The 16924-nt window shown below is 42.0% G+C and overlaps 1 protein-coding gene across 6 annotated transcripts in view; it reads right to left on the bottom strand.

The window, feature by feature from the left end:
* The window catches only part of dtnba (dystrobrevin, beta a), a 461468-nt gene that overhangs the window by 174595 nt on the left and 269949 nt on the right, over nucleotides 1-16924 (bottom strand). For all 6 annotated transcript variants that reach the window (XM_078541481.1, XM_078541476.1, XM_078541482.1 and 3 more), the window contains exon 10: nucleotides 727-813. In XM_078541481.1, coding sequence (XP_078397607.1) covers nucleotides 727-813 — 87 coding nt within the window. The remainder of the gene's footprint in view (nucleotides 1-726; nucleotides 814-16924) is intronic.

Below are 16924 nucleotides of genomic sequence, written 5' to 3'. Positions count from 1 at the left end.
CCTGTCAAAAGAGATGTAAAGACACAATCTTGTCGATATAGTCATTCAGATAGTGCAGAAACTGAAATGTTGCAAACTGAAATGTTGCAGAGTTTTTTTTTTGACTGAAGACACCTTAACAATCCACTAGACTCAATCTAATTCTGAATTCAGGGATTTTCCAATGTAATCAATTCAGAACAAGGTATAAGGGAGGGAACAGCTTGGGCAAGAGGTGAGAAAATGAGGCTGATGAACTTGGATCTTCAGAAAGCTGTGTGTTCAATTCCTATAATATTGCTTACAAACGCACAATCAAAAGCCATAAAGACAGTTGCTTAAAATTTGTAAAAGTTACATGGGGCTGCCAGACAGGATACAGTGTGTACAGAATTTGAAAAGTACTCCTTTAAAATGAAAGAGTCTTGTGTACAAAACTCTTTACAAGTGCTGGTTAAGAATTTTCACATCCTCAATAGAAATAATTTATTTGCTTCAACAGACTAATTAGTCCTCACAATGGGTTCAAGTCAGAACACCCAATCAGCAGGTCAATCCTGATATTGTGGTAAGCTTATGCTCAAAACAAAAACAGAGTTTTACCAGCGGCTAAACATGGAGGCAAAAGAAGCAAAGTGTTTTATGTGACAAGAGCTATTATTGATGCATAAATTCCTTTCTCCTAACAATATTACACAGCTTTCACAATGATATAAAAGAATTACTGAAAGGCAATTCCTGACATACCTTTTAGTAGGGGTAGGTGCTCCAGAGGACAAGACTGAGTGGGACACCACAGTATCATTCATGTTTGGCAAAGATCGTTGCTGGGGGCTACAAAGAACAAAATAAAAATACATTTAAGGAAGAAGCCTCTTGCAGTTATACACTAAAAGTTGGTCTCTATTAACCAGCTGGTGACTTAAGCATTAATGTACAAGTTGTTCCCTAATAAATGTCCAAGGAAGAATCATTGGTATCCCGCACAGACAAAAGATCTTTAACAGACCTGCTATATGACACAAGCTGTGCCAATGTCGACCAATTTAGACTTTGAAATTTTGCTACTTTTCCCAAAGTGAAGTTATGGTTTCTGCTCAAATCCATTTGCATAGACATAAAATCATCCATGAACCAACACGAGTGGGCGGTGTAATAGAATATTATTGTTCTTCCCTTGAATTAAAAAGTATCCTTTGATGAATTTAAGAGTAGTAATCTGGTGGTGTTTTACAAATACAAATGAAAATAGGTTTATCACAAAACACAAGCATTTTTAATGAGCTTCTAACCCGCCACTCACCAGTAACTTGATTTGAAATCACTGAAAATTACTTTAAAAGATTATACCGAACCATTTACTAATTTCACTGGAGTACTAGTCAGTTTCTTAGAAACATTTAAAATACGCCTACTAAGTGCCCATGCACCTAAAAAAGAAAGTTTAATTTGAAGAAGGTTCTTGACAGAAACTTGCCATGCTCATTATTTTGACCTCAGCCTTTGAATGTCATGTTTTTTTTAAACCAACACTAGAGGTCCTGGAAACTTGACTTCTGCTCAACACACATTGAACTTAAAATTCCTCAATCTTTTACGTTGGTTTGGCCAATTTCCAGCCAATTGCACTAGAAAAACCAGTACAAACTAACAAAAACTCGAGGCCGTAATATCACTCGGGATTGAAAACCCTTTTGGTGCACATGTAACTATAAATGTACAAAGCAAATTAAATAAAACTGTCAGGTGGCAAATTGGAGTTTATGGGGATTCCTAAGCTTCATTTTAATGGTGTACGTTGGCAAAAAAAAAATACACACAGCTTCTTATGATCCTCTGACATTCATGCTGAAGTATTCATGCACAGAGCTCCACTTTGGTTCACAAGAGAGAAACATCAAAGCAGACACCATGATCAAGCCTGATAGCCCTGCATCACTCAAAGCAGGGAGCGGTCTCAAATCGATAGCTGTCATTTAAGAGCACCACAAGATTGTAAAATAGAAGGGTTCATCTAAACATATTCATGTTCAAGAATAGACAGAAATATCTAAACTGTATTAATTTACAAAATATTACTATACAAAGTCCAGAAATTTTTATATACTCAATGTTTAGTTGGAGCCAAATGACAATAAACAGAAGGCCCAAGTTAGTCAGTTAAGAGCAAAATTACCTAATTAAATTTGTTGGTTCAATCTTAAATGCAAATAATTTTTAAATACATCAGACTGCAGACTACTTTTCTCTATTCGAGTTGGTGGTACTGTCTTAGCAAGGAGAACTTTAGTTTACCCTCAGGAAAGACTCTCAAATTCTCACATCTGGGGACATTTGCCAAAACTGGGAGAGCTATCCCACAGACAAATCGAGCAACCCCCCCCTGACATAGGCATTAGCAGAGAATCAAACCTTTCAGCTCATTTTCCAGGCTCCTCCATCACCATTTCCTATCTATGTTCCTGTCCCTGCAGAGTTAGCGGCGCCTTGGTATGCAGTCAGGATGGAGAGGCCCTGGGAGTCCTCAACGCTGACTTTGGAGCCCATGAAGTCTCATGCTATTAAGTCAAACATGGGCAAGGAAACCTCGTGCTGATTACCAAGGGTAGAATTTTCCCCCTGTAAGGGGAGATGTGTGGGGGCAGGCGTGGACCCAATTGGGTGCGCACCACTTTACGTGGGTGGGCCAATTAAGGTCCGCCCAGCGTGATGCACACCCAGAAGCGCTGCGCACTCCCTGTGCGGGCACAGAAACATAGAAAATAGGAGCAGGAGTAGGCCATTCGGCCCTTCGAGCCTGCTCCGCCATTCATTATGATCATGGCTGATCATCCAACTCAATAGCCTGCTCCTGCTTTCTCCCCATACCCTTTGATCCCTTTTGCCCAAAGAGCTATATCTAACTCCTTCCTGAAAACACACAATGTTTTGGCCTTAACTACTTTCTGTGGTAGCGAGTTCCACAGGTTCACCACTCTCTGGGCAGGGGGGATGTTCCCTGAGTCGGGAGTGCATGCAACGCGAAAGAGTGCAGGAATCCCCCTGAGGCACAGAGGTACCTCAGGGAGATTAATTTTAAGTTTTAACAGTTCAATAAAGTGTTGAAAAAATTTTGATGACATGTCCCCTCATGTGAAACAGTCACGTGAGCTGGTACACGTGCATTCATTTCAATAAAAATTTTTGAGAAAATTTTAAATCATTCATGAAACCTCATCCCGCCCGTGGATGAGGTTCCATGAAAAATGCGAAGGCCGCCTGGGCTCTTCACCTGCCCCCCCGCCAACCTTAAGGTTGGATGGGCAGCTCCGTTAATTATTTTAATTGTTAATTAAATGGCCTTAATAGGCCTTTGACAGTTCGGCAGGCGCGCAGCCAAGCTGAACTGAAAATCTAAGTGATGCGCGGTGACGTCAGGACACACGCCCAATGTCACCCCGCGTCATTTTATGCCTCAGCGAGCAGGCCCCGCCCCCGCTCGCCGAGCCGAAGATTCTCCCCCAAAATCCGCCCTCCCTCAACAGATGAATCAGTACTCCTCCATGTTGAATACCAAGTGGAAGAAGCATTGGGGGTAAAAAAAAAAGCACAGAATGTACTCCAGCTGGTGGGGGGGCTTCAATGCCCATCAGCACAGCATCATAGAACCATTACTGACTGAGCTGACCAAGTCCCAAAGCTCGTATCTGCCAGACTGGGCCTGTGGTGAGAGAACCTAAGTGAGGAGAAAACCTATTGAACCTCAATCTCACCAATCTACCTGTTACACTTGCATCTGTCCATGATAGTATTGGTTGAAGTGACCACTGCGTGAGGCGAAGAAGTCCAGTCTTCACACTGAGGACACTGTCTAACATGATGTGTGGCACTCCCACCATGCTAAATGGGACAGATGTATCCAGGTATAGCAGTTTAAATCTGGCCATCCAGTGAGCCATCAACAGTAGCAGATTTATATTCAACCACAACGTGTAACCTCAGAGCCCGGCATATTCCCTACATATGAACGGTGGTTCAATCAAAAGTATACAAGAGCGTGTCAGGAGCAGCACCTGTCCTATCTAAAAATTGGGTAGAACCTGATGAAGCTACAACAGATGCATAAACAGTGTCATGTTATAAACAGCTAAGCAACAAGCAAAGGATCAGATTGATTTCTGCAGTCTTGCCGTACCCAGTTGTGAATGGTGCTGGATGATTAAACTAATCGGAGGATGAGGAGGCGGCTCCACAAACATCTCCATCTTTAATGATGGCAGAGCCTCGCATGTGAATGCAAAAGACAGGGCTGAAGCTTTCACAACTATCCTCAGCCTGAAGTGGGGAATGGATGATTTATCCAAGCCTCCTCTTCCTGTGCCCACAATCACTGAGGTCTGTCATCAGCCCATTCAATTCCCTCTATATGATATCCCTGCTGTAATGCTGAAGGCTTGTGCTCCAGAACTAGCCGTGCCCCTAACCAAGTTGTTTCAATATAGTGACCACACAGGCATCTACCTGACAAAGTCGAAAATTGTCCAGTTATGTCCCATCCACATAAAGCAGGACAAATCCAATCAACCAATTAATACCCTTTCTCAGAATGATTAGCAAACTGAAGGAAGGTGTTGCCAGCAGTGCTATCAAGCAGCACTTACTCAGCAATAACCTGCTCACTGACACTCAGTTTGGGCTCTGCCAGGGCTACTCAGCTCCAGACATCATTTCAGTCTTGTTACAGACATGGACGAAAGAGCCATTCCAGAAGTGAGGTGAGAGTGACTGCCCTTGACATCAGGGAAGCGTTTGATCGAGTGTGGCATCAAGAAGCCCCAGTAAGACTATCTTAGGCCCAATCATCTTCAGCTGCTTCTTCATAGAGATGTTCACTGATGATTCATAATATTCAGTTTCATGTACAACTCCTCAGATAATGTAGCAGTCCCTGCCCGCAGACAGCAACCTGGACAACATTCAGGCTTGGGCTGATAGGCGGCAAGTAACATTCACATCACCCAAGTGCCAGACAATGACAATCTCCGACAAGAGAGAATCTAACCATCTCCCCATGACATTTAACTGCATGACTATCATTGAATCCTTCACCATCTTGGGGGGTCACCATGGACCAGAAACTTAAGTGGGCCAGCCATAGAAATACTGTGCACAAGTGGGTCAGAGCCAGTGTCTTCTGCAGCAAGTAACTCATCCCATGACTCCCCAATGCCTTTCCATCTACAAGGCAGAAGTCAGGAGTTTGATGGAATAGCCTCCACTTTCCTGGATGAGTGCAGCTCCAACAGCACACAAGAAGCTTAAGAGCTTGAGACCATCCAGGTCAAAGCTGCCCACCCTCTAGTTTAAACATTTACTCCCTTCGCCGTTGGCACACCATGGCTGGAGTGTGTACCCGCTACAAGAGGCACTGCAGCCACTTGCCAAGCATTCTTTGACAGCACCTCTCAGCCAGCAACCTCTACCATCTGGAAGTACAGGGACAGGAGACTCATGAGTATATCACCACCTGCAAGTTCTCTTCCAAGTCAAACACCATCCTGACTTGAAACTATATCATCGTTCCTTCACTGTCGCTGGGTCAGAATGCTGGAACTCCCTTCCTACCGGCACTGTGGGCGTACCGACATCAAACAGATGCAGCAGCTCAAGAAGGCGGCTCACCACCAACCTTCTCAGGGGAACTTACGGATGGGCAATAAACGCTGGACTTGCCGGTGATGCCCACACCCCATGAACAAATCAGGAAGAAAAGAATTGTTCTGTGGCACGACTATCAGCTTATGTACTTCAGTCGTTTTAAGTGTTAGTAAGTTTCAGTGACAATCTGTCCAGAGCCAGATTGGGCTTGATTCCTTACAAAAATGTGCCCAGCCCTTCTATAAACAGTGACAAAAAGTCGTCCGTCTCTTCCACAACAACATAAAACAACTGAAAGGGCTTGAGCAGATGTGGAATTCCATTAACTTGGAAAGAAAATAAGGTGGAGATGAGCTGCATATAAATGCCCTCATATTTCGAGATAAGTATATTTCTGAATTGCTTTTCAACAGACTCGCTGAGTGAAAAATGAAAACCGCAGAGTTCTTATCTCAATATTATTGTCCATCAATTCACACGGCATTAAACCAGAAATGATTCCCCAGATGCCAAAATCCACTGTGATGTTTATATATAAAATATATAGCCAACTATTAATGTGTCTTATTAAAATATTGGGCTGAATTTTATGGGTCCCCTTTGGGCAAGAAAGCTAGCAGTTGAACCCATAAATTAAGGTACCATCAGCAGTGGCCCGCCCCACCACCATCTTATCAGGATGGATCGCCTGCCCATCGCTCATTTGAGGTCCTTAAGTGGGGAATTGATGCCGAGTTAAGGTCCTCATCCCACCACCGCTCCAATATAACCTTGTGAACTGATTAACCTTGCGGGCTGCCGTTCAGTGAAAGGGGGTGATGCCTCCATCCTGGGCCCCCTGTGTCGATCAGAAGCCCCTCTCCCACAATTCTGCCTCCCCACCCCACCCTGTCCTACCCAACATGCACCCCCCCACCCCAAACCCTCCAGCAAAATCCTGGACATACTTGAATGTCTGAGTCCATCATTGAATGCCACGTCCTTGGCCTACCTGTAGCACCAGCAGTGACCACCGCTGCTACTGGCACTGCTGGTGCACAGAGCCGATGGCCTTCGATTGCCAGCAGCTCTATGAGGCGGGGCTTCCTCCTGGAGATGGGTGGAAGTCTCACCTCATACGAATTAAAGGGCAGCAGCCCAGAAAATTAGAGCAGGGCGAGGCTACAAAGCAGGGGTGGGCTCTCCCCTGACATTTACATCGGGATGTGAGGAGCCTGCCCTCAGCCTGTAACCCAGACCATTATATCTGCACATACTTCCTGTCTGCACAACTCAGTTTCCTGTTGGCTTTTGTGAGACGTTTTGAGCCAATTTATCTAAATTCCAATTTCTAAATTCCAATGTCCACACTTAGAGTGTGAACTGCCCATGTAAACTGACATTTTTAATTACTTATAAGCTGTGCTCCCTATTTCTGGATTTCCCCACAGGTAGAAACATCCTATCAGCATCTACTCTGTCAATTCCCTCTCAGAATTTCATATGTTTCAATAAGTTCACCTCTCATTCTTTTAAACTTTAATGAGTATAGGCCCAACTCATACAAAATCAGCAATAAACCTTTCCCAGAGTAGCCTGAAAGTGGTAATGCACCTTAGGCTATGACGAAAGGTCAGAGATCTTAAAAGTTAACTCTGTTTTTCTAATCACAGATGCTGCTAGACCTGCTGAGTATTTTCAGCATTTTCAGTTTGTATTTGGCAAAATAATCATTATAAGTGTTTTCATGCAACCTATACATTAATCTTTTACTAATATCCTTACTACATAAGATGCAGCACACAAAGGATTAAATTATTTATAGAAGTTGATCAACTGTATCTATCCTACACCCTTCATTTCTGTTCTTCAGTCATTTAGTTGCTTTTTGTTGGGAGACCATTCTTAATATCTGCTACGTTGTGGGGAAAAACTCTCTTCTAATCTTTTCATTTACCTAACTGACATTTTGGCACAACCTTCTCCCCAACACAAACAGATTCAACGGAGAGTCTCTCTTCATAAATTAAAGTATCGAATCTCAGAATCATCACTGTCACAAATTTCTGCACCTTCTCTAAATCATCAATGACCCTTTGAAGATGGGATGCCTAGAACTGCATGAAATGTTCCAAATGTGATCTCACAAATTATCTACACAATGTTTGAACTGCAATCAAAAGGCCCCAAGTCATATTACAATACAATACAATACAATGCAATCAGGTTGTTAGCAGCTTAAAATTGATTGGGTAGTTCACTGAATGGTTAGCAAGCACACTTAAATCTTTTTGCTAAGGAACGTTGTAGTATAAGGGTCTGGCACATAAAGTGTCTGAATATAGTACCACCCACACAGTGATGTAAGAGAACACATGATCCACACCTAGGAGTCAGTGTAGTGTTGAACAGAACTGTGTAGAAGGAAGCATAGGAATAGTTCCTAGCTTGGACCTGTACTGTACGTAATAAATATTTGCTGTTGAACTACCTAGGATTATCTTCATAGGACCTACTGAACTATGCCCAACACCTCACAACAAATACATCTGGGTTGATAGCAACTTAAAATTGATTGGACAGTTCATCGATTGGTTAACAAGCACACTTAAGTATTTTTGCTAAGGAACATCTGCTACTTCTTCACACATTTAGTTACTTTCATTATTCCTCTACCAATACCAATAGCAGCGGTAAACATTCTTCTACATGAAATTCTATTTACTACACCTCATTACATCCATTCATCTAATTCAATTTTTCCAACACTTTGTCAAGTTTCTGTATTTTGTGAACACATTTTCCATAAGAATTTATTACCGGTTACAAGAAATGTGAATTGCCACAAATTTAAAAATACAACAGAAGCACCTAGTTAATCATTAGTTTGCCTCACCACTGTGTCGAAAAACTCTTTGATGTCTGTCGGTCTACAAGACGGCCAGGTTTTTTGGACAATGAGAGAGAAGGTTTTCAGACCTTGGGCACCAAGGAAATCAATCACACTTTTGGACACAACACAGTGCAAAGGCATAAAAACAAAAAACTACTGCGGATGCTGGAAACCCAAAAGAAAAACAGAATTACCTGGAAAAACTCAGCAGGTCTGGCAGCATCGGCGGAGAATAAAAGAGTTGACTTTGAAGAAAAGAGGACTCGAAACGTCAACTCTTTTCTTCTCCACCGATGCTGCCAGACCTGCTGAGTTTTTACAGTGCAGAGGCAGGCTGCAGAAGACCATAAAAAGGCAGGAGACAGAAGAGAAGGTGATTCCTTGGGCTACAGGATAGGATGCAGAGGGATTACTCTCTTGGAGTAAGATGGTCCAGCAAAGAGTTGGAGGGAGTGTTGGCGGGGTGGGGTTGGTGAGGGTAATACTGTGTTAACCTTATTTTGCATAATTTTACAAATATAAGCTGCCCTCATTAAACAAAACAACTCCGGCTACTTGGATGAGGTATCAAAGCACCAGTGGTGTCCGTGGAACTATACCATAGCCGGAGTAAGTGTCCCTGGGATAGGAAGGGAGAAAATTGGAGGTGTGCTGAAAAGTTTTTCTAAAAAAAATACCTCACAAGAATCTGGGCCAAATTATACCAGGATGTCTTTGCGCACGTTGGGATAGACGGAACTGTTGTGAACTCACTCTCGGCTTCAAGCATTCCATCTCTTTGCTGCCTAGGAATTGAAGGAAATTTTATTTCCAATGTTTATTAGTCAATTTACGTGACTCCAGTTTGTAAGGGAAGGATTACTGAGGTAACTGAGGCCTTGGTGCCCCATAATAGAAGGTATACCGGAGCCACGAAAAAAGCGGCGTTGATTTACGAGGATGATACGAGAGATAATTACACGGAGAAGATTTTTTTAAAAAATACAGCCTGTAATTGTTACTTTTGGACCAAATTGTCATCATTGCCTTAATGATTGATTTAGATTAGGAACCAAGTAGGAGGTTATTACCTTTGGAGGAATAAATCCGGAGCAGGGAAATCAGTGCAGCTGGAAAGGGCCTAAACACACTGAATAGCAGTGTCGTGGTAATGTTACTGGATTAATAAGCCAGAGGCATGGACTAATGTCCAGAGACAGAAGTTCAAATCCCACCTTGGTGAAAATGTACATTTAATTAATTAATAAAAATCTGGAACGAAAACCTGGTCTCGGTAATAGCGACCCCATAAACCACCAGATTGCCGTAAAAACCCACATGGTTCACTAATATCCTTCAAGGAAGGAAATCTGCCGTTCGTACCCAGACCGGCCTATACGTGACACCAGACTCAGGGCAATGCGGTTGATTCTTAACTGCCCTCTGAAGTAGGCCAGCAAGTCACTCAGTTGAATCAAAATTATGCAAAATAAGGTTAACCTCACTGCAGCAGTTCAAGGCAGTGGCTCAACACCACATTCTTGAGGGCAATTAGAGACGGGCAGCAAATGTTGGCCTTGCCAGCAATGCTCACGTCCCATGAACATATTCTTTCAAAAACATCAATATTTATTATTCTATTTTTCAAAATTTAACTTGTATCTATTTGCTATAACTTTAGTCTGACTTGACAACAGCTAACAATATTTCAACGTTTATGCTATTAATTCTATAAAAGGCACTGAGTTTTTTTTTAAGCAATCAGCTCTCCCCGGGCCTCTTGATATAATAAATTAAATAAATGAGATTCATCCTCGCTTTCAAACTTATGAAGCCGTCTGACAATCACACTGAAAACTGGGTTGATATTGATTTATACCCACAGGATATGCAGAGAAGCAATCAATAGATTATACACTGCAGCCAAGCAAAATGTCACCTGCACACAGGAGGCAAGAAGCATGTAGACATTTCTGGAGTGCGCTGAATAACCAAAGGCTGTAAATTCCGCATTGCCCAGATGCATCGGTCATCGCAGCTAAGCCAGCCTCATGTCTCTGTCCAAGTTGTTGTTCTCCAAGTTTGTAAGGCACCGGAGCCAGCTCACAATATAGATGCAAGAGTTACAGTATAAGCAGAATGCACCTTTTTCGCATTAAACCCACCGTGCACTATAGATTTGGGGTGTGACAGTGGCAGCGTTTGGAGGAAGTGTGCACAATCTAAGTTTGCTGCCTGTCGCTCTGACTGCAATAGTGCCATGGTCAACGGGCAAGGTTCAAACTCCTTGTTTGCTATTAGGCAATTAAAACTCCTCTCTCTCACATCACTCCACCGCTACCTCACAACACCACCCCCTCTCTCCGTGTAATAAATCAGCTGCTGTTACCTGGGGAAAAAAAAACATTGTAAAACCATGAGATAAATGATTCATTCCAGACAAAGGGGGTGGATTTTATGGTGGGGGTGGAGGGGTGGAGGCTCCTCCCCAACCGAAAAGTTTGACCTGTCCACCTAACTGGCTGCCCCGCATCGATATTACAGCGGGGACAGACAGCCTTAATTGAGTCTGAGAGGGATCTGCCATTCGCCCATTTGGGAGGAAGTCCCGCCCTGAAGTTCTGCCGGACTATCCAATTGGCCAGCAGCTCCGTAGTCTCACAGCCCCGGAATTGAGTAGTGGCCACTGCTGGAACTACAAGCAGCATCTGAAGACGACAACTGATGCACCCTGGACTTCAGTGAAATGCAGGGATTTTGAGCGAGTTTGCCTGGCAGACCCCAGCGAGGGGGGGCGGTGGTGGGGGGGGGAAAAACAACGATGACGACGACGACATGTTTTAGAGGCAGCGGGGGGGAGGGAGGCTGAAAGGGAAGACACAATCTTTGGGGGGGGGGGGGGGGGGTGCCTCCGATGGACATAGGGGACCCCCTCCCCTCCAAACGGGGTACCCATCCTCCTCGTGCCCGACAGCAATCCAGGCAGTGAAAGCTGCTAAGATGCCCACCTTGCTTCCTGCCTCCCCCCCTGCCGCACATATTATAGTGGCTGAGACAGAATGAAGTCCTTAAGTGTCCTGACCCACCAACCTTAATAAGGGAGACAGGTTGGAGGTGGGCAGGGAGGATTTTATGAGTCCCCGCTTGCCTTCAAATACGCTAGTGGGTGGGGTGGGGGGGGTGGTAAAATTCAGCCCACAGTGTTGTTTTTTGAAAAACATAGAGCAAATGTCCTTTTCCTTTTTAAGATGCAAAGTATAGTTCAAATACTTCCAAATGCCAGAAAAGTTACCAATAAAATTTTAAAGTGAATCTTTTCAGGCTGGGGAGGATAAATTTTGTAACTTTATTACCTATCTCCTTTCAGACTTTTATGTACTTATGTGTCTCACTCCTCCTGATCTGTGCAATCTCCTCCAACCCTCTGGGAGCACTGTGCTCCAACGCTAGCTTCTTGTGTGTATCCAATTTTAATCATTCCACCATTATTACTGTGCCTCCAGCTGCTTGACTCCTAAACTCGTTCCTAAATTCACTCACTGTGCCTGTTCGCATTTTTTTCCCTCCTTTAAGACACTCCTTAAAACCTGCCCCCGAGCCCAAGTCTTTGGTCATCTGTCCGACTATCTCGTAATGTGATTCAGTGCCAATTTTTTCTCCAAAAGACTCCTGTAACATGCCCTTGGGACATTTTATTACATTAAAAGGTGCAAGTTTATTGCTGCTGATGTTGTTAGGTTAGTGTGTACCTGTGCCACTGCTGCACTTGTATTGCTGTTTGCTAGATAATTAATCTGAATTACTCAGTAGCAGCACACCAAGTTATTAGATACAGACATATTGTTCCAGTGACAGCAAATGTCCATGAGTATAAAAGCCCCAAAACTCGACTGCTAAATGCACAAAGGAGTTTCTGAAAGTCTTTTCTCACAGCTCAAAGAACAGCAGCAGTGCAGTCTCACCACTGCCAATACTCCAGCAGGTTTGACAAACAACATCCTAAAGCAAATGGTGTGGATCATCAAACGGTCATAATGTAGGAGTGCATCCTGACGGTGAAATAAGGCTATAATTAGTACTGTTGCCTGGTTTTACAACTTCTGTATGCAGAACAGAGTAGAGTAGCAAGGAGTGACTTACTGCAGTAAGTAGTTTTGTTGTTGTTCATGGCGGGGGGGCGGGGGGTCAATTATTAATTCAGAAACAGGGCTTGTGATTTTCCACATCGCAAGTTTCTAAACTTGGCTAAGTCATTAATGGAAAATGAAGACCAGAGGCCAAGGACATTTCCCTTGCAAGAGGCTGAATCACCCTGGGCCGTGTTTGCAAACTTCCCAGTTCCCTGTAACACGGTAATATTACAAATGGCCTTGAAAGCAGACCTTTAACTTGTGGTGGGAGGAACTGTCCATGGGGAGAAAGATGGGCACAGAAATTGGTACCACTAAAAAAGAAAATTAAACAAAGGAACTGAAGGTGTGGGCTGGCTGTGGACTCAGTAACTCCAATGCCAGTGTGACTCAGTGTAACCTGGGTTGTCTGAATTCAAAACAAAAACAAAAATACCTGGAAAGACTCAGCAGGTCTGGCAGCATCTGCAGAGAGGAGCACAGTTAACGTTTCGAGTCTGAATGACCCTTCAACAGAACATAATTGTCTGAATTCAATTAGTTTGTGTCAAGGACATTTGTGTAATTGTGTTCCACTTCTCAAAGCAAATTCTATACAGCTCTTCAGTTACGTCTGAGCCATTAAGAAACAAATTCACCAATGAGTGCAACGTGAAAACACCGTGCTGAGCTACTGCTGAAATCAATCAGGAAGAGCTCAGGAACCACAAAGATTCAGAAACCTAAGATATGAAGGGCATCATAAAACAGGAGGATCAAACCCCAACTCTGCTGAGTTCTCCTGAGGAGGCAATTCCTCACAGGGAGCTCGGAGAGCTAATACCAATCCAATCCATTCCAACACACCAACAGCAGCCAGGGGTTGAGAGGCAGGTCACACAACAAATTGCGGTTTTGACCATGGCCCAAGGAGAGCGCAAGTGAAAAGAAAATGAAAGGGTAACAAGCCCACAGAAATAAAGCCAGACTGCTTTTGTTACTCAGGAATCACTTTCTTTACAGCACTTCTTCTAAAGACATGACCAGCAGCTTTCCACTTAGCCTTTTGCTTTATAGAAACTGCTATTAGAATCCTTGCACCCAAAGAGCCTTATAGAATTTGCTTTGAGAAGAGGCACACAATTACACAAATGTCCTTGACACAAACTAATTGAATTCAGACAGTTATGTTCTGTTGAAGGGTCATTCGGACTCGAAACGTTAACTGTGCTCCTCTCCGCAGATGCTGCCAGACCTGCTGAGTTTTTCCAGGTATTTCTGTTTTTGTTTTTGTTTTGAATTCAGGAGCCAAGTGACCAGAGCACAGCATAAATCACCCGAGCTTGCAATGATTCCAGGTGATACTCACATCATTCTCTGCCTGCATACCCGTGACTCCCACACCACAATCCCAGCCATCCACAAATGAAATCAAGAACAATTCCTTCTAGGAAACTGCAAGTGGGTTGTGAGAATCGTTCTATATTTTAAAATAGTTCTCAGTTCGGTCTCAACAAACTCCTGCTTCTAAGTGCCACAACAAAATTCAGTGAAATGAACTGATACAATTAACTAACAAGCATACAACTATTTATTTTGAAAGGAGAGTGGTATTATTTAAACTGCACTACATCTGTTATTAAGGTTCAACTCTCTGCTGTTCCATCGTTTCATCACCAATATTCAGTCTCACCAATCTTTTGATACAGCAGTTAGGCAATAAATAATCATGTTAATTGTAAGCCATATATTTGGGTATGCCTAACAATGTCATTGACCTCATTTACAGGAAGAAATAGGATATTTTGAAATCGTTCATTAAATTACTTTTAAAACCTTCAAATTGAAATACAGTGTAAAAAAGGCACATCAAAAAAATTCTCAAAATGTCATATAGTAAAGAAAATCTTGAAACTTAATTTTTTTTAAAAAATAAACTGTGGAAGAAAACAAAACTGAATTGAAACAAGCACAATCTGTGAAGACAAACCTAACGTGGCTCAAATTATCAAAAGAGTTAAGCAACCTACATAAACCAGCTAGACCCAGACCCGTGTGTCTGTTCAATACTGCCCTCAGCATCCAAGTGAGAGGACTGCCCAATGGAACTTAACCAGGCTATTCATTTCCACCTTTTACACAATCTGCGGCCAGTTATTCTGAATTCAATCAATGTTGTTGGGAATTTATCCACAGCTCAAGCTTACTTTACCTACACTATTTGTTCAAGTTATCATGTAACACCTTTTCAAAATGATCATGAACGTTTCGAAATGTGTACCAACAGATATTTTATAAATACACAATTTTACATGCTATAAAAACCATAGTAATATACATGCACATTCATTTCAGATCTATACAGGTGTGTGTAAAACAGAGCTGGGATAATTATACATGCAAGCAACCATTATAGTGGCCGATATTAATTTGAGAACATTTACAATTTTACAGCACGTATTCGATTTGACAAATTACAGAAAAGTATGGCTCCTAAGATAAATTGCTACTGCAAAGATCGCTTCTCTGTCTGAAGCAGAGAATTCTCACAGCTCAAAATTATTCACTATTAATTAAACGAAATAGGAAAACGAGACAGAATACTAAAGAAATAAAACAAGAAATGGAAAAGGAAGTCGCTTGGACAGGCATGTTTCTACAGTGTAGTATCTACCCTCCGTCTAGTATTCTAGAACTCAGGTATGAGAGAAAAGATGTTGAGCACATTGTTTACAAAATAAACTTAAACAGAAACCTGATCACCCTTAGTGATGGCATGAAATGGCGTGAAGGACTAAAAGAAGAAAAGCCGTGCTTTGAATATCACCAACCTTATGGAATTGAATGTAAAAATGAAGCTGGTCACACAGATCCAACCTTTCTTCTAAGTCACTGGTAGGTGTCTCTCGCTCTCTTTTCCTCCCTCAGCACTGATGAATGTAAATTCTAATGCATCCTGCTGCTGTCTCCACGGAAACAGAATTATAATACAGACAAGGAGATCTCTAAGTCACATGACAGCCCAGCCAACGCTTGGCTCATTCTTTGTTTCTGTGCGCATTTTTGAGGAGGTTGGGCGCACAGGAAACGTAATAAAGTAATCTTGACAATGACAGGCTGTATCATGCACTACCCAGGGAAATATTAGCATGCTACCTATAAACAGCCATTAACCTGACACACCACAGAGCCCTTCAGGTGCAGGGGCTTTTGTGGACAAGAAAATCTTTTCAGAATCCAGTTAATTTTTTTTTTAAAAAACGCATGAGTAGTTGTGGGAAATTATGAAGTGGCTTTTTTAAAAAAAAAATAAGAAAGCTTCAATAAATGCTCAGGATAGGAATATTAACTGCATTTTTTTTTTATATAGATTTGTCCTTTGAAAAGCAATACATATTCTTTGCCACAGTGACCAATAAAACGATGATTTGTTTTAATGCATTTTATGGCATCAAGTTTGCTGTATATTTTGAGACTATGGGCCTTTCTGAAGGTGCAGACATACTTTCCTGGTCTCGTACCCACTTAAAAACTTCTAAGATATAATCATAATCGTTTTCTTGACAAATTTAATGTTACAAAGTTACATTGTCAGAACTGGTCAGGCTAAGTATTTTGTCTAACTCTTTGAAAAAAAAGGTCTCAATAAATATCGTACAGCCCTGGAAATATAGAAATGGGGGATTTTTTTCAGAGACTGAACTGTATTTAGTATACTGTATAAAATGATAAATACTGAGCAGTTTATTTACAGGCAGTTAAGAGCTAAACAAACTTACTGACAGCATTTGTTATCTGTTAACATATACTTTTAAACCCTATAAACCTGAGATTATTCTAAATCTGCAGCACACCACTTCTAACTTTTAACTAGCTGTAGCACAAAATGAAAAGATGGAAGCAAATTTATTTTACACCATAATTCTAAATAATGACAATAAAAGGCCAGCACTGATCCATTGATAAAAACAAAAAACTACTGTGGATGCTGGAAATCCAAAACAAAAACAGAATTACCTGGAAAAACTCAGCAGGTCTGGCAGCATCGGCGGAGAAGAAAAGAGTTGACGTTTCGAGTCCTCATGACCTTTGAGGACTCGAAACGTCAACTCTTTTCTTCTCCGCCGATGCTGCCAGATCTGCTGAGTTTTTCCAGGTAACTCTGTTTTTGTTCAGCACTGATCTACTGTTTGCTTGCATTCTTACAGGTCTGTTGATGGCAAGAAACTGTTCAAACTCCCCTTAGTTAAATTAGTCTCCTGTACATAACATATATTTACCAATCAATCACTATGCTAAATTATGATTTGTTAATTAATTGTCTGTCAACATGATTCAGCCCAAGAAT

The sequence above is a fragment of the Cetorhinus maximus genome, chromosome 5 (assembly GCF_964194155.1).
Source record: "Cetorhinus maximus chromosome 5, sCetMax3.hap1.1, whole genome shotgun sequence".
Taxonomy (NCBI): Eukaryota; Metazoa; Chordata; class Chondrichthyes; order Lamniformes; family Cetorhinidae; genus Cetorhinus; species Cetorhinus maximus.
The sequence above is the reverse complement of the archived record's forward strand: the minus strand, read 5'-3'. Positions and strand labels throughout refer to the sequence as shown.